This window comes from Monodelphis domestica, chromosome 8 (assembly GCF_027887165.1).
Source record: "Monodelphis domestica isolate mMonDom1 chromosome 8, mMonDom1.pri, whole genome shotgun sequence".
NCBI classification, from domain to species: Eukaryota; Metazoa; Chordata; class Mammalia; order Didelphimorphia; family Didelphidae; genus Monodelphis; species Monodelphis domestica.
Window position 1 is genome coordinate 92,457,582 of NC_077234.1, and position 22,629 is coordinate 92,480,210.

Below are 22,629 nucleotides of genomic sequence, written 5' to 3' on the forward strand. Positions count from 1 at the left end.
TTCCTCATATATTAATATAAATAATTTGATCTCATTGTAGCCCTTAAAGAAGAAAGTTTGAATAAAAAAAATTTTCCCCCTTTTCCCTCTTTCTTTTTTACCTTTTCATGTTTCTCTTGATCTTTGTATTTGGATATCAAACTTTCCACTTAGTTCTGGTCTCTTCTTCACAAATACTTGGAAATCTTCTATTTTGTTGAATGCTCATACTTTCCCCTGGAAACATATAATCAGTTTTGATAGATAAGTGATCCTTGTTTGAAGACCCAATTCTCTTGCCTTTCTGAATATCATATTCCAAGCCTTGCGATTCTTTAGTGTGGAAGCTGCCAAGGCTTGTGTGGTCCTGATTGGTGCTCCTTGGTATCTGAATTGTCTCTTTTTGGCTTCCTGTAGAATTTTCTCCTTAGCTTGAAAGCTCTGGAATTTGGCAATTACATTCTTGGGAGTTATCTTTTGGGGATTTAGTGTAGAGGGTGTTCTATGAACTCTTTCATTATCTATTTTTCCCCCTTGTTCAAGAACATCAGGGCAGTTTTCTTGGATGATTTCTTGTATTATGATGTCAAGATTTCTGTTTATTTCTGGCTTTTCAGGTAGACCAGTGACTTTCAAATTGTCTCTCCTTGATCTCTTTTCCTGATCTGTCATCTTCTCAATGAGATATTTTGTTTTCTTCTATTTTGCCAGTCTTTTGACTTTGTTTTATTAATTCTTGCTGTTTTACAAGATCACTGGATTCCAATTGCCTAATTCTGGTCTTTTAAGGACTGGTTTTCCTTTTCAGTTTGGTCTATCCTGCATTTTGTGGCTTCCAGCTTTTTCTCCAATTGGGAGTTCTTGTCCTTTAAACTGTTGTTTTCTCTTTGAATTAGTTCCCACTTTTCTTGCCAGAAGGCTTCCATCTTTTTTATTAGCTCCAATTTGAATTCTTCCAGAGCTTGAGGACAATTTCCAATTTTTTTAAAGTTTTGACTCTGTTTGGATTTCCTACTCTATCCTCTGTAGCCTGGGTTTTCCCTCCATAAAAATTTTCCAGGGTCAATGCCTTCTTCCTGTTTTTCTTGAACAGTGTTTGTTGGTCCTGGGCACAATTAGCCCTCACTGCGGTGGTTTTTTCTTCCCTTTTTAGTCAGAAAACTGAGTGAGATGGGCAGGCTCTCTGTGTATGGAGCTAAGTAACATGGATTTTGCAAGCTCTCGAATCTCAGCAGCTTCTGCTATTTGCTGTCCTTCTCTGTGCTATCTTCCCACTAGTGCCCACGATCTGCAATCTTCAGCCTGCTGGGGTTTCCGGTTTAGCTTCTCTCAGGGGTAGGTCTTTGGTGGTCTTAGTAAGCTGCCAAGGACCTAGAGGTCCTCCTCACTCACTCTATAGGTGCCCCTCACTCACGCATTGATTCTGGAGCATGCTGGCTCTGACTCTGGCTCTGTAGTTGGGGTGGGAGAGAGTAGATCAGCTCACGTTTTGGTGGGAGCTTTTTCACCCCCTTATAGTGTGGCAAAGGCCAAATCCCATGTACCTTCAATGCTGCACCCTACTGTAGAGTCCCTTCATTCATATGAATTGGGGTTTTTTTTTTGAGATAGTCCATATTGGTAGGTGCTGAGAGGAAAGGTCCTGCATCTAGACTGCTGCCACGTTTCCCCAGAAGTCCTCATTATTTTCTTAAATGAACTTTTGAACCTCCATTTCCATTGAGCCAATTCTATTTTTCAATTTGCACAATTCTGCTTTTAAAGAAAATTTTCTCGTCAGTGGATTTTTGGGCCTCTTTTTTACCCTTTGGTCAAATCTGTTTTTTAAGGTATTTTCTTCAGCATTTTTTGTGCCCCTTTCCCCAAGCTATTTATGCTTTCTGTAATAAAATATGTAAATTGGCTGAAACTTCATATATAAATATAAATATAAACTTTATATCACTTTCATTTCCCTCTGCTTCTCTTGACTTTTCAAATCCTCTTTTAACTCTTCCATGGACTAAGATCGATTCCCACTTTATTTTGAAGTTTTCCATGTAGTAGTTTTCATCTCATTGTCCCCTTCTGAGTTTGTGCCTTATTCTTCCTTGCCTCCATAATAATTTTCCATGGTTACATGTTTTTTTGTTTTTAAACCTTTACCTTGCATCTTAAAATCAATACTATGTATTGGCTCAAAGGCAGAAGAGTGGTAAGGGCTGGGCAATGCAGTTTAAGTGCCTTGCCCAGGGTCACACAGCTAGGAAGTGTCTGATACCAGATTTGAACCCAAAACCTCCTGTCTCTAGGTCTGACTCAATTCACTGAGCCACCTAGTTGCCTTCCAAATCTAGATTTTCAAAGACTCAGAGGGAGATGCTGATCATATAGGAGATACATTGCTTTGCCTTCAGTCAGGGAAGAGGTGAATTGGAATCAATGATTCTAACTCCCAGGAGTAAGGGCTATGGACCTTTTGTGGAGAAGGGTGAGGGTACAGGTCTCACATCTGCCTACATGACCCTTTTGGGCACTAAGTGGGACTGTGAAGCTGTGAGAATATGTCAACTAACTGAATGAGGATGATTCACCAAGGAAAAAAAGGCATAAAATCAAACACATCCACACCTTTAAGGGCTTAGAAACTAATCTTGGCTAGAAAAAAAAAGTTAAATAGCTATAGTAATTAATTCCTGCTCCTGTTCAGCTAAAATTGTCATGATTCTCAATTTTCACATTATGGAATGCATAACTCGTATCAGAGTACCTTTTTGCAACTTGCTCCTGGTACCAAAATTGTAAATGTTAGCTCTGGCCATAATAAAATTTTATTGCTTTTAAAAGCATTACTGGCTTTTATGATTATGAATCAGTTCCTTCTTCAGTTCCAAAACTCCTGTAACAGATTGGGCCAAATAAGAACTCAATGGGAACTCAAGGCATGTATCATCCTTAATTGAACTCAGCAACCATGGGAAATTCCAAAATGAGTGGAATAGATGTTATTTTTCCTGGTTTTTTTTTTTTTTTGCATGTTTCAATTCAAGTCAGTAAGCAATTCCTAAGGGGTCTTCTGCACAGGGTACTGTGCTGGTCCTGAAGATATAAAGACAGATAAGACATGAGGGTTTGTTCCAAGAAATGTATAATCTAATTTTAGATACATGGGGAGATGAGTGCCCAAACAACTAAGATATGAAGGAAAGTAGATTCAGTGTGAAAGAGATGCAAAAGAATGTTTAAAAACTCCAATTTGATTTACATTTTTTATTATAAACATACTGTCAATGTTTGGAATATATTTGTGAATCTACAGATTTCCACTGATAATATTTAAGTTCTGACTCATCTCCTTCAATTAATGAGAAAATGTGATCTTTTGTTCCAAAATTTTTGTAACAATCTTTTATGCCACTTTAAAATGGACTCAGATGTGCCTATTACAAACACAATAAATAACACAGATTTTGTCATTAAAGGATTATCAGCCCAAAGCAAAAATATGAGAAAATACTTTCCCCCAACTTCTTTAGAGAGCTAAGGGGTTCATGGGTTTGTAACATTGTGTGGTATTCAAATCACCTTTTAAGGCTGGTATATATTAATTTAAGGTAGCCAAGAAATTCACTTATGAAATTCCTAAATGAAACACTCCAGTATGGAGTTTTATGGTGGTTTAATTACAACAGGAGTAAGAAAGAAGGAGAGGGAGAGAAGGAAAGAAAGGGAAAGGGAAAAAGGTTAACTCAACCTTCTGGCCAGAGCCAGAGGGAGCTTAGGCCTGGAAGGCCAAGGTAGAGAAGGGAATCAGTCCTTCACTCACGTGACTGATCTGAAGAAAAGCTGCCTGTGGGCCTCCTCCTTGCTCAAGCTCCTAGAATGAACTGGCGCCTAGCCCTGTCCACAGGAAGTGAGCGAACTCCAGAGGCTGTTCTCTACCTCACTTCCTGCGCCTCATGCGTGCCAATGGTGGCTCAAGCTTGGCTTGGGACAGCCCAGGTGGGCAGTTAGTTATTTCTGATTTGCCATTGACATGCTCGTGTAGTGTGGGTATGCACAATTTTGGGTGCTAGACCAAGCAAGATAGAGATTTTAAAAATCACAATTTAAGATATTTTAAGACTTTTTTCCATTAATTGGTTTTGCTGATTTCTTTTCTCTTTCTCTTGATTTCTTCAAAAGACATTTTTTTTGTAAAACAGGATAGCTCTTGGAGGATAGAGGAAAGTTTAGGCAATGTAAAACAAAGAGATCAATACTATTTAAAATGATAGTAATAAGTTATTATTAATAAGGTTATGCCCTTGATTTCTGAATACACCCCAGACACATTGTTTTGTCTGAAATCAGGTCATCTTACAGTAAGTAATAATTGCATATAGTAGTTTGTCCTAGAAATATATGAAGAACAAATTAAAAAGAGAGCTCTTTAGATTTCAGAGTTCAAAACGGTGTTAAAGTAACAAACCAGTGGAAAAGACCTTCACAAAACATCTAGTATAGACTCTTCACTCCCCCACCCCACCTATATGGAGCCAGTGTACTAGACTTAGAGCCAGCACATGCTAGAATCAGTGAGTGAGAAAGGGGTACCTCTAGGTCCTTGGCAGTTCATTTTACAAATGAGGAAACTAAGATTCAGAGAAGTTGACTTCTCTTTTAAAAAGTTAAGTTTTATTCATATATTTTATTTAAAAATATTTAATATACAATATAAATATTACTCTCATTATGTTTTTAATAACAAAGTAAAATAATTGTAAAACTAATAATAGTGCTCCCACATCAAAAGTGAATGCACCATTTCTTATCTGCAGTATTGTCTCTCACTATTTAAAAAACACAGCAGTATTGCCTCTCACTATTTAAAAAACACAACAGAAACCTATTTTCTTTCCCTCTCACTCCTACCCGACCTGTGTAAAGATGATTTTAAGGTTGTGACTTAAAATCTAGATTTAATTGGTCACCAGGGGAAATCCCAAATAAAATCCCAAATCAGTCTGGAATTTTATGGTAATTTAATTAATATAGAGAGAAGGAATTAAGGAGAGGGAAGGAAGGGGATATAGGATTTCTCCCACCTGGCCTATGCCAGAGGGGAATTTAAAAATCCCTGCCTCTAGGTCTCTAAAGAAGATTAGAGGCTTCTAAGAGGATAAAGTTGGAAAGTAAAGGAGGAAAACTCAGCCAGAAACTCACCACCAAACCAGACAATAGCTTGTAGCCACACTAAGATGCCGAAAGGCTCAGCTCGCTGCTCTCAGCTAACTCTCCACCACCAATAAGGGAAAGAGAGTCCTTCAGGGACGAAAAATCTGAAATATATATAGACCTTTCACCCTTGTGTCTCCTCCTCTAAATTTTCACATCTACCAATCACATCAAAGGCTTTCTCCAGAACTGCCCATACTTTTAATTCTCATCTTCTTTGATTAGATTATATCTTTTGAGTTACTTAACACTACTTTGTTCAAGTTCACCTTTTCTTAGTTACTTGACCTTTTTGTGATTAATTTAACCTCTATAGTTACTTAGCATCTTTTTGTATTAAGGTACTAAAAATTGTAAGGATAATTTTAGTGTTTTGACTTAAAATCTAAGTAAGTGGTCACCATGGGAAATTCCCAAATATGAAAATACCCAAGTCAGCTGGGATTTATGGAGATTTTAATTAATAAAGAAAGAAGGAATTAAGGGAAGGAGAGAGAGAGAAAATTCATTTAAACTACTCTGGCTCAGGCTGAGCCAAGCAGTAGTTAAAGGCCTAGGCCAAAGTGGCCTCCCTGAGCCTAAGGGAGAGTGAGTCAATCTTATTACTCACCACAACACCGTCTCTAAGCAAGCTCCAGTCCTCCACTGAATCTCCTGAACTCCAATTTCAGAATCTAACTCAATTCAACTCAAATTGCTCAACTGACTTTTTAACCCCTTCCTTTTAAAGAAATTTTCTCTTATGTCACCTCCCCTAAATTTTCACATCTACCAATCACAGTAGACGCTTTTTTCCAGGACTGCCCATTCTTAGTTCTCACCTTCTTTGGTTCTCACCTTCTCTATTAGATTATATCTTCTGAGTACTTCACACCTCTTTGTTAAGCTTGCCTTTAGTAAGTTACTTGACCTTTTTTGCGATTAATTTAACCTTTACAGATACTTAACACCTTTTTGTATTAGACCTAAAAATAGACCTATCTTAAGGTTCTAGCTTTACTATAAAGTATGAGTTAGGGACTTTCATTGTTCAATCAGGAGTTTACAACTTTATCTTCCCTTAAGGCACTGTCTGAGTAGGGTGGAGTAATTTCCAAGTTCACAAAATAGACTTAGTTTCAAGTTCTAGTTTCACTATAAGGTGAGAACTAAGTACCTTCATTGTTCAATCAGGAGATTACAACTTTATCTTCCCCTTAAGTAAGGTTTAAGTAGGGTGGAGTAATTTAAAGTTTACTCCTGAAACAAAAGTTAAGAAATTTCTTGTAACAAATATTCATAATTAAGGAAAAGAAATCCCCCAAATGGCTGTATGCAGAATTATATTTTTAATTCTGTACCCTAAATCTATCTATTCTCTATAATATATATCACATTTCATCATTAGGGGAAAAAGTAAGAAAAACCAAGCAAAATCAAATCCATAAAATATGTCAAAATATTTTTCCCAAAGTATTGACTTTGATAAGTTTTTTTAATGTTGATATATGCAAACATGTAAAGATGTATTATCCTCGAACTGCTTCCATTAAAGTGCTCAAATTTAAAGTCAATTAAAAGAAAATTAAAAGACATGATAAAATCGTACTTCAGTTTTATAGAAATTTCTTCTGAATTATTCTGTCCTGAATAGTGAGGCATTATTAAATCTTTACAAGTACTATTGAGGGTGGGGGGGGGGGGCTGTCTCTGATCATAAGACCAAGAAGTTGATAGTGCTTACTTGAACTTGTAAAGAATGAGCAGAGCTTGTGAAAATTATGCTCATAGCAAGAACAGGTGAGGAAGTGATATATGGTAGCGAGGAAAAGGAATGGAGGTTTCTTGGAGTTGATTCCCAAGAAACCCAGAGATCATTAGTCCAACTCACAAATGAAAATGAATCCCTTCACAATATACCAAGCCATCACTTGAAGACTATTAGTGAGGGGGAACCCATTCCTTCCCACTTTCCATTTGAAGAGAATAATTGTTGGAGAATTTATTTTCCCCCTTACATTGAACCTAAATTTGCTGCTGTGGGAAAACTTGATTGCATTGTTTGACCAGAACCCAGGAGATCTAAGAAAACCAGGTCTGATTTAGAGATCAGATTTGTTTAATACTTAACTCAGGAATAGGCTATGCTAAAATAATGGGGGGAAAAATGCGAAGGAGGTGGGCCTAGCAGTACCAAATCTTAAATTGTACTATAAAGCAGTGGTCATCAAAACAATATGGCACTGGTTAAGAGACATAAGGGAAGATCAGTGGAATAGATTTGGGGTAAATAACCTCAGCAAGACAGTGTATGATAAAACCAAAGAGCCTAGCTTTGGGGACAAAAATACACTATTTGACAAAAACTGCTGGGAAAATTAGAAAATAGTATGGGAGAGATTAGGTTTAGATCAACATCTCACACCCTATACCAAGATAAACTCAGAATGGATAAATTACTTGAATATAAAGAAGGAAACTATAAGTAAATTAGGTGAACATCAAATAGTTTACCTGTCAGATCTATGGGAGAGGAAATATTTTAAGAACAAGGAAGAGTTTTAAAAAATTACAAAATGTAAAATAAATAATGTTGATTACATCAAATTAAAAGGGGTTTGTACAAACAAAAGCAATGCAATCAAAATTAGAAAAGAAGTAACAAATTGGAGAAAAATCTATAACAAAAACATCTGACAAAGGTCTAATTACTTAAATTTATAAGGAGCTCAAACAATTATACAAAAAAGCAAGCCATTCCCCAATTGATAAATGGGCAAGGGACATGAATAGGCATTTTTCAGATAAGGAATAGGCTATGCTAACTAGAAACTCGAGCAGATCTGAAGACTGATGCATGGAATGTGGGGAGTTTTTGCCCAATGTAATGTGTAACTTTGAGACATTCAGGGGGACTGGACCACTGTTTTTTCAGCTCTCCTCTACTGAATGATTTAATAAACTTTGTAAATTACTTCGGTTTTGGGTTTCATTCTCAAAATCATCTTGTAATTCCCTCTCCCTTCACCCCAAATATCATTATTTAGAACTAATTACATGTTTTCAGAGTCTACTCTGTTCTCTACTTCTGTTATGAGGAGCACATAGCAGATACTTAATACAAATTTAATCATGGAAAATTACTACTTTTATATTTAAAATAATATAAATCAAGAAGAGACTTTACATAAAACTAAATAAGAACATAAATAGATATTAAAAGGTACACCACTTGTAACTATCTTGACAAGTTATGTATATTTTTTTAGAAGGTGTTATGTATAACCTGTATTTTAGGTTCCCAAAAGTGCCTAAATATGAGTCAGTATGTCATATAATCTTGAGATTATGTTTGTGTTGATAAAAGGAAATAAGAGCACAATTATCAGTTCGGTTCCATTGAGCTCAGTGAGATAGTACAAAGGCTGCTGGGTCAGAAGATCCTTCTTGGTCGCCTTCTGAAGGTAGTTTTGCAACCGTTATACAAAGATATGAGCTATAGATATATCCTGGAAGCACACTAGCAATCCCTTAGTTAAATGGTAATTTTCATAGAAAAAAGACAAAAATAATTAGAAACTGTTGTTTTAGGACATTAGACTACTTTCAGTTCCAAGAAGGAAAGAAAAATCATCACTTGCTAACAATATAATACCATAATAATCATAATAATAATAGATCAATGGATAAGCAAATGCAGACTGAGACCAAACTTAAAATCTGTATCCCTTATCCCCTGGTTCTCTGGTCTCAGATGATCAAACACACTAAGGATTCAAAGATCTCATTCCCATCATTTCAGTGGGGAACATCCCCACAAGGACCGAGACATAATTCCACAGCAACCACACTACATAAAAACATTCAAGGCACTGAAGAAAACTATGCATTGGGGACTCTGGTCCCATCTGTTAATATCATGTGAAATTTTTTTTTTCTCATCTTTAGGAAAGAACAATTTTCTTCCTCAGAGTATGTTCTAATAGGATAGAGTACTGCTCTTCAGGAATCACTCTGCTATTCCAGTCAAAGATTTTGTTGTTGAGATCAATGTGGAGACTCAAAAGCGAGCACCTTCTGAAAAAGGAAGGAGAAAGAAAAATGAGTGCCTGGCAAGGAAAATGCCTTTTTTTAAAATTTTCATATTATTTATTTTTGTAAGTGAGTAATCTTATAAAACCAAAGTCCCAAAACATAAACCCAAATAAACAATTGAAAATTCATATGCTTTCAACTGACTCTAACCATTCTTGCTCTGAAGGTGGATAGCATTCCCTGTCATAAGTCCCTCTGAAATGCCCTGGATCTTTGCATTGCCAATAATAGCTAAGTCTATCACAGTTGATTATTCCACAATATTGCTGTTACTGTGTACAACAATTTCCTGGTTCTGCTTATTTTACTCTGCATCAGTCCATGAAGGTCTTTCCAGCTCTTTCTGTAATCACTCTGTTCATCATTCCTTACAGCACAATAGTATTCCATCACCATCATATACCACAATTTGTTCATCCATTCCCCAATTGAGAGACATCTCTTTTCATTTCCAGTTCTTTGTCACCACAAAAAGGGCAGTGATAAATATTTTTGCACAAATAAACCCTCCCCCCCTCTTTTTTTATCTCTCTCAGATATAGACCTAGAAATGATATTACTGGATCAAAATGTACGTATTACTTTATAGCCTTTTGGGTATAATTCCAAACTGCCCTCCAGAATGATTGGATCAGTTCACAACTCCACAAGCAATGCATAAGTGTCTCAATTCTGTCACATCTCTGTCAACATTTATCATTTTCCTTTACTGTCATATTGGCCAATCACACTTATGCTGTGTGACCCTAAACAAGTCCCCTAATCCTGTTTGCTTCAGTTTCCTCTATATAAAAGAAAGAAGGAAATGGCAAACCACTCAGTAAGAGTAGAAGTGATAACTTAAGGGTAGGTGGATGAGTTCAACCATTCATAGGTGTGAGGTGATGCCTCAGAGTTGTTTTAATTAGCATTTCTCTAATAAAGAGAGATTTAGAGAATTTTTTTCATATGATTGATAGCTTTGATCTCTTTATTTGAAAACTGATTATTTATATACTTTGACCATTTATCAACTGGGGAATGACTTGTATTCTTATAAATTTGATTTAGTTCTTTATATATTGAAAAATAAGACTTTTGTGAGAGAAATTTGTTATAATTTTTTTCCCTAGTTTGTCACTTCCCTTCTAATCTTGGTTGCATTGGTTTCAATTGTACAAAACTTTTTAAATTTAATGTAATCAAAATTATTCATTTTACATCTTGTAATATTCTCTATCTTTTGTTTGGTTATAAAATTTTCCCTTCTCCATAGATCTGACAGGTAAACTATTCTCTGTTCCCCTAAGTTATTTCTAATATCACCCTTTATGTCGAAATCATAAACCCATTTTGGCCTTATCTATCTTAAAACCCAGAAACTACTGGGTTTTAAGATGTTGTGTTTAATGTTCAAAGAAAAAGAAATCCCTTTTTAATCCAGAATAAGCCTGCATAAATGCCACAACATTACTGATCCACATAGAGGTCTGTTGAGGTGGTCAGTGGCACTCACCTCTCTTCAGGTCGACGCAGGAGCTGTGACAGGGAACGCAGGTAGAAGGATGGTGAATTGGGGTATCTCTCCAGCACAGAAACATTCACGGTGCACACGCTCCAAAAAATGTCGGCTTCCTGAGGCACAGATGACCCTCCAGGTCTCTGCCCCAGATAAGACCCTTTGCCGCCATCCCCATCCACCTCCAAGACATTATTTGATTCTTGCTGGTCTTCTGCTACCATATAGTTCTGAATAAAAAAGAGTTTGGGTTTCCCTGAGAGAAAAGGGCAGGCATCCCCAGTGAAAGGCTTCTTGATCTGCTGCAGAGGGAATACTGGGTAAGTCTGGTGGTTTACTCCAAAAATCCCCTCGGAGTTACCTCGACTGATCACAATACACACAAAAATGTCATAGTCCTGATGCGTGGTGAGACAGGCAACTTGGCCAAGGGTCTTGTGGATTTCTTCCGTGCGCAGGCATTGGTGACACTGAACTTCAAACCCCAGGGAAGTAAATGTGGCCGTAAGTGTCTCTGGGAAAAAGAAAAGCAGAAAATACTCATCTGAGAGGACTGCAAAGAAAAACCGGGTAGGAAGTCTACAGATTTTCTAATGCCTCTCCTATAGTATTAGGATTTTTAGAGTAGGGATGTCAAAGGCAGTTGTGCAATGAGGGGCTGTGAGAGAATGGGCAGGCAAGAAGAAACACCCACAGCTCGTCTGGTCTATCTGTAACACTTCTGCCTGGTTCTCCTTTTCCTACCACTTCCCTACCAGTCTCAAGAGATGGTTAGGTTCCCAGTGCTACTAAAAGTGACCACTAGAGGGAGATAGATCCCCTCTGTCAATGCCAACTGACTCATTTGGTTTCTTATTTCAGTTAAAGCAAGAAACTAAATAAGAGATGAAACAGCTAACCCCATTCCAGTTATTTGTCTCAATCTCATTTAGGCTGAATGCTAAACTTCTTTTTTTATAATCTACCCTTTAATTTATATATATACATAATATATATTTTTTTTTCTTAAATAATAAGCCCTTCCCTTATGTCTTAGAATCAATACTATATATATTAGTTCCAAGGCAGAAGAGTTGCTAGGAAATTGGGGTTAAGTGACTTGCCCTGGGTCACTTGTCTCAGACACTAGTTACGTATCTACTATAACACTCTTTTCTGCTTGGTCTGTCTGAGGAAGTGTCAGAAGCTAGATTTGCATCCAGGTCCTCTCAAGCCCAGGACTAGTACTCTATCCACTATGCTACCTAGCTGCCCCTTGGTTCCAAGATCTTTCAAAGCCCATGTTACCCTCCCTTTGGATTGCCCACTAAGCTCTTGTTTTCTCTTTAGGGCAATGTCCCTAGTTCTCAGGTTCTTCTGAGAAAGAAGACGGGGGGGGGGAGGGGGAATATACTAATATTAATATATTATTATAGAGCGGCACCTAGGTGGCACATTGGACAGAGTGCCAGGCTTGAGTGAGGGACACTCTTCTTCATGAGTTCAAATATGGGTTCAGTCACTTATGCTGTGTGACTCTGGACAAGTCACCTTAATCCTGTTTGCCTCAGTTTCCTCATATGTAAAATAAACTAAAGAAGGAAATGGCAAATGACTCTGTATCTTTGCCAAGAAAACCCCAAATGGGTTCACAAAGCATCAAATAGAACTGAAAGTGACCTATTATCATATAATAGCTAACATTTATATATATGCTGAGAGCTTTACAAATATGATCTCATTTATGATAATGTGGAAATAGGTATCAAATGATAACATTTGTACAACCCAGTGGAATTGTTTGTTGGTTCTAGGAGGAAGGAGGAAAAGAAAATGAATCATGGAAACATGGAAAAATATTTTTTTAAATAAAATGAAATTTTTAAATTTAAAAAAAAAACATGATTTCATCCGATCCTCACAATACCCTTGAGAGATGGATGATGGAATTATTTCCATTTTGCATAAACTGGGGCAGACAGACTTCCTCAGGGTCACATAACTAGTGTCCGAGACCAGAATTTGAACTTGGGTCTTCTTGACTCAAGAACTAGCACTCCATCTACCAACCAATATAAATATATCATGTTCTCTTTCAAAGATACATAACTAAAAGGCAGGGTTGACCTCACTCATCCACCCACCCTTAAGTTATCACTTTTACTCATTCAACTGAGACAACCAGGGTTAAGTGACTTGCCCAGGCTAAGGTTCACTTTGATGATTACTCCTCACCCTGCAAGCAAAGTGATCTAGAATCCTAGCACTCCAAATACTTTTCAGTTCCAAAAATAATAACAAACACTCCAAGAATCACAACTTACATTTACTTGACTCTTCACAATTCACAAAGAGTTTTTTTAGAATAACAACATTGTAGTTAGGTGGTGTAAGTCTCACTGTCCCCTTTTTACAGTTAGTAAATCCAGGGTCAGATGTTAAAAATTAAATCCACCATTGTGCTAATAAGTGTTGGAAAACCTCTGCCCTTCCAACTCCGGGTTTTTGTTTGGGTGAATTGTGTTCTTAGGCTTGAGCTAAGGTAAGCTACCATAACAGGGTGTGAATAATAGACTGGATAAGGAGGAGATTGGAAAAAGGAGATAAGTTACTACAGAAGTGAAGGAAGAGAGTGATGAAAGCCTAGGAACCAGGGCAGTGGCAGGGAGAGTGGAAAGGAGGTAATGGATGAAAGGCTACTAGGTGGCACAGTGGAGTGATGCTGGTCCTGGGGTCAGGAAGACCTGAGTTTGAATGTAGCCTCAAACTTAAACTAGTTGTGTGAACCTAGGCAAGTTACTGAACCTCACAGATTCCAAATTGTAAGGACCAAATGAGATAATCTAGGCTAAGTGCTTTGAAAACAAAACTTAAAGCACTATATTCAGTTCAGTTGTGTCTCAATCTTTGTGACCCTGTTTGGAGTTTCTTGGCAAAGATATTGGTCACTATAATTTCCTTCTCTAACTCATTTTACAAATTAAGAAACTGAGGCAGAGTTAAGTGGCTAATCCAGAGTCACATATCTGGTAAATGTCTGAGGCCAGATTTGAACTCAGAAAAATGAGTCTTCCTGATCCCAGGCCTGGCTCTCTATCCACTGTACCACCTTGCTACCTAAAGCACTATATAAATCTATCAATTAGTAGATACTTGTGAAATAACAGTTATCAGGAAAATGTTGTGACTTGTATACTTGAGTAATAAGGGATATAATTATTATTCAAACCCAGCTGGTCTGATTCCAAATGTAGATCTCTTTTCCACTGTACCACACTGCCCCCTCCATAGTGTTTAGGCTTCAAACTTGGGGAAGTAGAGGGATTAAACTGGAAGGAAAGGTAGGGAAAAGGAAGACATAGCTGTTGAGTTCAACTATGGACAACAAGCCCAACTTTCACCAAAGGAAGGTCATTCTCTGATAAAGGAAAATCTCAAGCAAACTTGTACATCATAGAGAGAACAGGATGAAAGGAAAAGAAGAATGGGAGGCAACAGATACCTCGATGCTACTAGTTCAACTATTCCTGATAAATTGGGTCATTTTCATTGTTGGTTGGCACATAGCAGAAAGGCTGGTCAGGAAACTATGGAAAAGTGTTGTTAGATTTAAAATGGTTGAGGTTTAAACTGTAGTGATTAAAATAGTGGAAGATGTAAATTGTGATAGATATGAGAGGGTGAGTAAATTGTGACTGCAGAAAATATGTTTCACTACAGTGTTTTGTTTTTTAAATCAAATATAAGGTGGTCACCAGGGAAATATTCCCAATTATTCAAATACCCAAGTCAACTGGGTTTTATAGAGAATTTAATTAATACAAATGTGGAATTAAAGAAAAGAGAGAAAGAGAGAAAAAGGAAATAAGTATGAAGGGCCTTAAGCCAACATGGCCTAGACCTGAGTCTTAAGAGAGAGAGATCAGTCAGTCAGTCTTTTATCACTCACCACAAGGTCTGTCTAAGCAAGGATTCTAGTGACACCAGGCCAGCTCCATCTCAGCTGACTTCACCAGAGAGAGTTCCAGTCAGAGTCCTCCTTAAAGAGCCTTCCAGCCAGAGACTGTTCCAAAGGGCCTCTCTCCAGAGCCTCCAGAGGGACAGAGTCCCCTCAGAGGAGCTCCAGCAAGACCTCCTTAGAGATTGTCCTCTAAGAGCTTCCCTTCTCCAGAGCCTCTCTCAAGAGATTCTTCCCAAGCAATCCTCATCAGAGATCCTCCAAAAGGATTCCCTCTCCTCAAGAGATTCTGCTTTTTCTTATATAGGGGTTTTTCTCCTATGTCACCTCCCCTAAGTCCTTACATCTACCAATCACTGTAGACGTTTTCCAAAGGACTGCCCATATGAATTCCTGCTAAGTCGACTAATCTCCTCAGTAAGTCTGAACCAGTGAAAACCCAGCTGAGTCAACAACTAATCTCATTAAGAGAAAACTTGCCCAACCCTTTTAGGTACCTAGCATCTCAATGTATCAATTCTAAAAAACAGGCATGGCTCAAAGAACTCCTTGCCTTATTATAAGCATGGGTCCAAGTACTTTCTTTGTTTAGCAAGGAGTTTTCTCCCCTAAAGCAGTCTTAAGTATGGGTGGAGTAGAGGTCCTTCCCATAGCAAGTTTTCTCATCAAAATGGGGAATGTTCCCAGTCCAATGGGGAAATTTTTTAACATTCACAAGTCTGAGAAATTTCAAGGTTTACAGTGTCTCTCTCTCTCTGTCTCCCTTTGTCTCTCTCTCTCTTCACCTTCTTCCCTTCATTTTTCCCTCCTTCCCTCCTTCCCTCTCTCTCTGTATCTCTCTGTCTCTGTCTCTCTCTCCTCCTACCCCTTGGCTCAGTGCTCCCCAGCCTCCCACCCCACCCCACCCCCACCAAAAAAAATTAAATTAAATTTTAAAAGCTTCAAGCCCCAAGTGAACATCATGCCTGTCTTCTCCAAGCTCAAGAGTTCCTCCTGGTGGGGCTCAGGGTATTGGTGGGGTGGGGAGATGAACTGCTGCCAGCTGCCAGCAGTTACCCATGACCTCCCTATATGTCGGTGATTTGCACTCAGGTGGCACCAAAGCCATGCCGTACAAAAAGTTCAGCCCTGCTGGACCTGTGCTGTCCATCCAGGTCTGCAGGGACATAATAACCAGATGCTCCCTGGGGTATCCTATGTCAACTTTCAGCAGCCAGCTGATGGCAGAATGTGCCCTGGATACCATGAACTTTGATATAAGTAAAGGCAAACCAATTTGTGTCATGTGGTCTCAACAGGATCCCATATTGAGGAAATCAGGAGTTGAGAATGTTTTCAATAAAACCTGGATAAGTGCATAGACAACGAGGCGCTTTACAATGCCTTTTCAGCATTTGGGAACATCTTGTCCTGCAAGGTGGTGTGTGATGAAAATAGTTCTAAAGGCTAAGTATTTGTGCACTTTGAGACCCAGGATGCTGCAGATAGGGCCATCAAGAAAATGAATGGCATGCTTCTCAACCACTGAAAAGTGTTTGTTGGTAGATTCAAGTCAAGGAAGGAGGGAGAAGCAGAGCTGGGAGCCAAAGCCTTGGAATTCACCAATGTGTCCATCAAAAACTTGGTGATGGTATGGATGATGGAAGACTGAAGGGAGCTTTTCAGCAAATATGGTAAAACTGAGTGTGAAAGCGAAGAAGGATCCTAGTGAAAATCCAAAGACTTTGGCTTTGTGAGTTTTGAGAAACATAAAGATACCAATAAGGCAAGTGAAGAAAAGAATGGAAAAGACATCAATGGAAAATGGTATTTGTAGGCTGGGCACAGAAAAAAGTTGAACTCCAGGCTGAATTAAAACAGAAATTCAAACAGAAGAGAATCAGCCACTACCAGGAGGTAAATCTCTATATTAAGAACTTGGATGACACCACTGATGATGAAAAATTAAGGAAGGAATTTTCTCCTTTTGGATCAATTACCAGCGCCAAGGTGATGCTCGAGGACAGGAGAAGTAAAGACTTTGGCTTTGTCTGCTTCTCTTCACCTGATGAGGAGACCAAAGCAGTGACATAAATGAATGGGTGTATTTTGGACTCAAAGCCCCCCATATGTTGCACTTGCACAGAGGAAAGAAAACAAAAAGCCCACCTAACCAATCAATATATGCAGAGTATTACAGGAATGAGAGTCCTCCCTGCCAACACTATCATCAACAGTTTCAGCCAACTCCTGGGGGCTATTTCATGCCAGCAATGCCCCAGGCTCAGAATATACCTTATTATTGCTGCCAATCAAATAGCCCAGATAAGACTTAATCCCCATGGCAACAAGTTGGAAGACCTCAAGGCTTCCAAGGAGTACCAAACACCATTCATCAATCTGGGCCATGCTGGGCTCTTCAACACCTGACTCCAGCCAGTAACACCCAGGCTTCTCGGGGGCTCCCTACTACACCTCAGTGAGTGGGAGTGCCCACTACTGTACAAAATTTATCTCCTAAGCCCTCTGTAGCTACCCCTGCACCTCAAGCTGACCCTCCTTACAAATATGCTGCAAATGTCTGAAGCCCCCATCCAGCCATCCAGCCTTGGCAAACACTTCAATTAGCAATCATGTTTAAGGCAAGGAGCCCTTGACAGCTTCCATGCTGGCTGCTGCTCCTCCCCAGGAGCAGAAGCAGATGCCAGGAGAACATTTGTTCCCATTAATTCAAACCATGCACAATAATTTAGCAGGGAAGATCACAAGTATGATGCTAGAGATAGATCATTCAGAATCGCTGCACATGCTGGAATCTCTAGAATCTTTCCGTTCAAAGGTGCAGGAAGCCACAACAGTATTACAAGCTCATCATGCCAAGAAGGAAGCTGCTCAGAAGGTAGCCATGGTCACGGCTACCTTTTAGACCAGAAAAACTGGTTGCTCTGAAGCTTCACAGCCCCTTCATAGATGTTCACTGAGCATGTGGAGTCTTCGTCACTGTAATACAGACTGCAGAATAGATGGTAGAAGAAGCTGCTGCCATTCTGTATGTTTTTTTTTTCTTTTAAAAGGTCAATTCTTCAAAAACCTAAAAAGTTTTTCAGGGGTCTAATTTCACAGGCTTCTTGTGTGTAGCCTGGACCCTGTTAACCTTTAATCTAATTTAATTTAATTTTTCTCTTCTAGAAAAGCTTTTCTGACAGTATTTGTTTTGGTTTTATTGGGAATTGGTTTTATTTGAAATATCCAATTTACAGAGTCTGGAAAAGTATTTCTCAATAAAGAAGTAAAACCTTAAAAAAGAAAAAAGAAAAGTATTTCTATTGACTGAAATAAACCAGGAAGTATTGGTTTATTTATCCAAGGTGGTTGTAAATAACTAAGAGAAAATGAGGACCAAGAATAAACCAAAGTCTCACAGCTCATTTCAGACAATGCTTTTAGTTTTTTTTCTCAACCAAACTTTCTACTAGATGCTAATTAACAGTAAAATTGACCAACTTGAGTCTTTCCTCCCCTGATTTATAATCTAGAAAATGGGCAAGTGCCAAAAGAGGAAGCAGAAGGTGTCACCCCTAAAGAATATACCTGATAAACCACAATCTGGAAAACTAAAAACTAGCTTAAGTGAGAATTTTACATAGATGAAGTCAATTTAACCAGGCTAGCTAATGAAGTCTATGGCTATTCAACTGATTTGGGGGGGCAGTTGAGTAGCATGGTGGAAGCACCAGGCCTGTAATCACTAAGACTTGAGTTCAAATCTGGCCTCAGATACTTACTAGATGAGTGACCTGGGCAAATCATTTAACTTCCATTTGCCTGTTTTCTCATCTGTAAAATAGGGATAGCAAAAGCACCTACCTCTTGGGAATATTATGAGGATCAAATAAGATAATAATTGTAAAGCATTTAGCAGAATGCCTGATACATATTAACACTATATAAATATTAGTTACCGATTTTATTAGTATTATTATTTCCTCCCTACCCTTGCTACAAACTCATCACTGATAACATATATCACTGAATGTGGCCATCTTCTCTCCTAGGACATTCTCGTAAGCTCTCAGTTCCCCCACTTAATGTTAAGCTCCTGGAGACTAAGGCTTTTATTAGGTCTCTCTTGGCAATCTCAGTGGTTTATACACAGTAGTTTCTTAGAACTGCTGATTCAGTTGCATATGAACCAATTATAGCTTCCCTAAAGAAATTCAAAGTCCAAAGTTCTTTGTCTGGACTTTTATCAAAACCAAGAGCAGGGAGAACCATGGGGCAAGAAATACTTCAGTGAAGAAACCTGAAACGTGAAAAAGTAATTAAATCACTAGGTTTAATTTTAATCTGGAGCACAAAGGAAGCCTGAAATATCTTTAAAACCTAATTATAAGAGGATGTGACAACTAAGTCAGAAGGAAGGAAGTATGCCCAAGGACAAAATACAAAGTATATGGATAGCATTTTGCAGATAACAAATAATCCACTTGACCCTGGCCAGAGAATAAGAAAGTACCTAGAAGTATTACAACCATTTTCCAAAAGGGAAAATAAAGATGTCCGTAATTAGCCTGTGAAGAGTTCTGTTCAAAATGAAAATGGCTGAAATGGAAGCTTCATATTACTGCCAAGCATTTCCCCTTCTACAGCTGGGTATCTGCCATCAAGGGGCAGCTAGGAGATGCACAGTGGAGTCAGGAAGTTGTTTGCTATTCAGTCTTTTCAGTCTCTTCATGACCTCATTTGGGGTTTTCTTGACAAAGATACTGGAGTTGTTTGCCATTTCCTTTTCCAGCTCATTTTACAGATAAGGAAACTAAGGGTCATAAAGTTGATAAGTGTCTGAAGCCAGATTTGGACTTGGGTTTTCTTGACTCTAGACCTGGCTCTCTACCCACTGGGTCCAAAAACTACAAGTCATCTCACTTAGAAAGAAGCAGTTGAGTGTAATGAAAGGAATGCTGGGATGAGAATCAGGAAGTCTTGCTTCTCTGACTTATTATATGCATGACTTATATACTATATATATGACTTACTGTATGACCATGAGTAAGTCATAATACCCCCAGGCTACAGTTTGATCAGCTGTAAAAGGGGGTTGACATGTATGGACACAAATGATAGAGAGGGCAAGGGCTCACACTGAAGCAAGATATTCTCCCCTGAATTTTGTGAGAGAAATTATGGGGGCAATTTATCCCAAACTGGCTCATGATCTTTTTTTTTTAACTATTGATAAAATTCCTCCCCTCCCAATCTTCTTTATCTTATCTATGTCCTTCAATAGAATAACTCAATTATCTTTGTTAATTTTTAATTATCAAAATGAAACTGTAAACTATATACACAGGATGAACAAGGGCATCACTGATGAAACAGATAAACTTATAACTTTCCAAGTTTGTTCCCATTAACTTTCTTTTTTAAACCCTTACTTGTCTTACAATCTATACCAAGTATCAGTTCTAAGGCAGAAGAGCAGTGAGGGCTAGATAACTGGGATTAAGTGACTTGCCCAGGATCACATAGCTAAGAAGTGTCTGAAGTCAAATATGAACCCAGGACACACCATCTCCAGTTATACCTGGACTATACCTTGAATTTTCAATTTTATTTAATTCCATATAATTAATATAACATTAATATAAAAAAATTAACGCTAATAATTGAACAAATTGTGTTATATGATTGAAATCAAATTTAATCAAGCTATTGAGAAATGACTATGAAGAATTCAGAGAAACATGAGAAGACTTGAATGAAATGATGCAGTGAGTAAGTAGAACCAAGACCAGCTCTGCAATGACTACAATGGGAAGATAACATTAGAAGACATCAGAACTCTAAAACAGTGGCCAATTGTGATATAAGACAGAAAGTGGAAGGCAGATGGACCCAATATATTGATTTGTTTTGCTTAACTTTTTTTCTTTCAAGAGAATTAGCTATTGTTGTTCAAATATTTTCTGTCTTGCCTGACCCAATTTCATGACCCAATTTAGGGTTTTCTTAACAAAAATACTAGAATGGTTTGCCATTTTTTTCTCCAATTCATTTTACAGTTGAGGAAACTGAGGCAAACAAGGCTCAGTGATTTGCCTAGGGTTACATGGCTAGTAAGCATCTGAAGCTAGACTTGAACTTATGAAAAAGAGTCTTTCTGTCTTCAGGCACTCTATCTACTTTACCACCTAACTTCCCTAACTCTTAGCTATTAGGGATGAGGGAAAAGAAGAGTCACTGAGAAGTGAGCCATTATTATTTTTTTAGTATCAGTAAGAACAGCTAGGTTGTTCAGTGGGTAGAGAGCCAGGCCTGGAGACAGCAAGTCCTAAGATCAAATTTAGCTTCAGACATTTTAGTGTGACTCTAGGGAAGTCACTTGACCATCATTACTTAGCCCGTACCACTCTTCTGCCTTAGAACCAATACATAATATTGATTTTAAGATGGAAGGAAAGGGTTTTTAAAAAGCATCAATAAAACATTTATTCTTTTTAAAAATGTAACAAGGCCAATAAGCCCAATCTCTATAAGCATGGTGGGCCTCTGCTATTGATACAATTCCCTTCCTGGAAGAGCCTGAGAGCCTGCTTCTTGGGGAGCCTTGATGATATGTAATTAAGAAAGGAAAGAAAACTAATGCTATACTCTCTCATTTCCAACTAGATTGGTAATAACTATATGGACAGCAGCTAAAAACATGACATCTGCCCAGGCCAATGCTATAGTAATTCCACTTTTCCTACTCCTAGAGACACAGAGAATCTTTCCCTTGTGTACCCTCAGTCTTCTGAGTTCTTCAATGATTATAGAAGTAGTGGACATTCGCCCCATATAAGGTCATGGGACAAAGACTGCAGAAATTATTTAACTAGTAGACTTCTTAACAGAAATAAACTAAGCCATTCCAGATAATTCTAGGACAAACCACTTGAAATCACTGATATCTCTCTTTTAGGCACTAAATGTATGATTTAATTTAATGTGCAATAATACTTCAAGTATTATTTTTATGAAGTTTATTATCTGACAAAATAGAACCACATCATTTAGTTTTTCTACCTGCTCAAAATGCCATGACAGGAAGGAGAGAGAGGGAGACACCAAACTCCATCCAATTTATAACCTGTCTATGTCAGCATGTAATGACAAGAAGTGAGTAAGGGGCTGGGGATCATAGTTTTGCTTGAGTTTTGCTGGGAATCGTAGTTTTGCTGTGGGCATAGTTTTGCTGGGAATGGTAGTTTTTAGGGTAACAGATTCAAATTACACAGCACCTCATCTATTTGGAGTATGTTACCAAATTTAAGTACCACAAAGCAAACAGGAATCATTCATGCCACCCATGGCACACTCATCTCCATCTGCCTGGGCACAGACAATGGAGGTGGCCCAATTCAAGTGATGGCCCTAAAGAACATAGGAAGGGCAGTGGGAGACAGTGAAAGAGGACCGAGAGTCAGAGAATCTGGGTCCAAATTCCAGCTGGGGGAGACCAGGGGTGAGACCCTAAACCTCTGTAGACGCCATCTTTTTTCATCTATAAAATGTGAGGGTTGCACTAAATGGCCTCTAAGTTCCTTTCCATCCCTAAATCAATAAATAATCCACTGACACAACACACTTCTCTATTGTTGGTAGAGAGACGGGGGACTACCTGTATGAAATATTACATTGCATTCATTTCAGTTGCTTTTGCTTAACTGTTGTTCTTTGTTATATAATGGGGTTCAGTGGTGAAGGAGAACACACACGTGGACTTTATCTAAACAAAGAGCACTGGGAACCATCAGTCAAGAAATTCCTCAGTAGGGGGCAGCTGGGTGTCTTAGTGGATTGAAATCCAGGCCTGAAGACAGGAGGTTTTAAGTTCAAATTTGTCATCAGACATTTCCTAGCTATGTGACACTGGGCAAGACATTTAATCTCCATTGTCTAGCCCGTACCACTCTCCTACCTTGGA

At 38.3% G+C, this 22,629-nt stretch overlaps 1 protein-coding gene and 1 pseudogene across 3 annotated transcripts in view; one reads left to right on the plus strand and one right to left on the minus strand.

The window, feature by feature from the left end:
• Nucleotides 1-3,213: 3,213 nt before the first annotated feature.
• The window catches only part of CFLAR (CASP8 and FADD like apoptosis regulator), a 67,943-nt gene continuing 48,527 nt past the window's right edge, over nt 3,214-22,629 (minus strand). For all 3 annotated transcript variants that reach the window (XM_007501604.3, XM_007501605.3, XM_007501606.3), the window contains exons 9-10: nt 10,745-11,261; nt 3,214-9,231 (exon numbers count right to left, since the gene is read on the minus strand). In XM_007501604.3, coding sequence (XP_007501666.1) covers nt 9,099-9,231; nt 10,745-11,261 — 650 coding nt within the window. In that variant the 3' untranslated portion in view covers nt 3,214-9,098. The remainder of the gene's footprint in view (nt 9,232-10,744; nt 11,262-22,629) is intronic.
• LOC103106849 (polyadenylate-binding protein 4-like) lies at nt 15,743-17,589 on the plus strand (annotated as a pseudogene).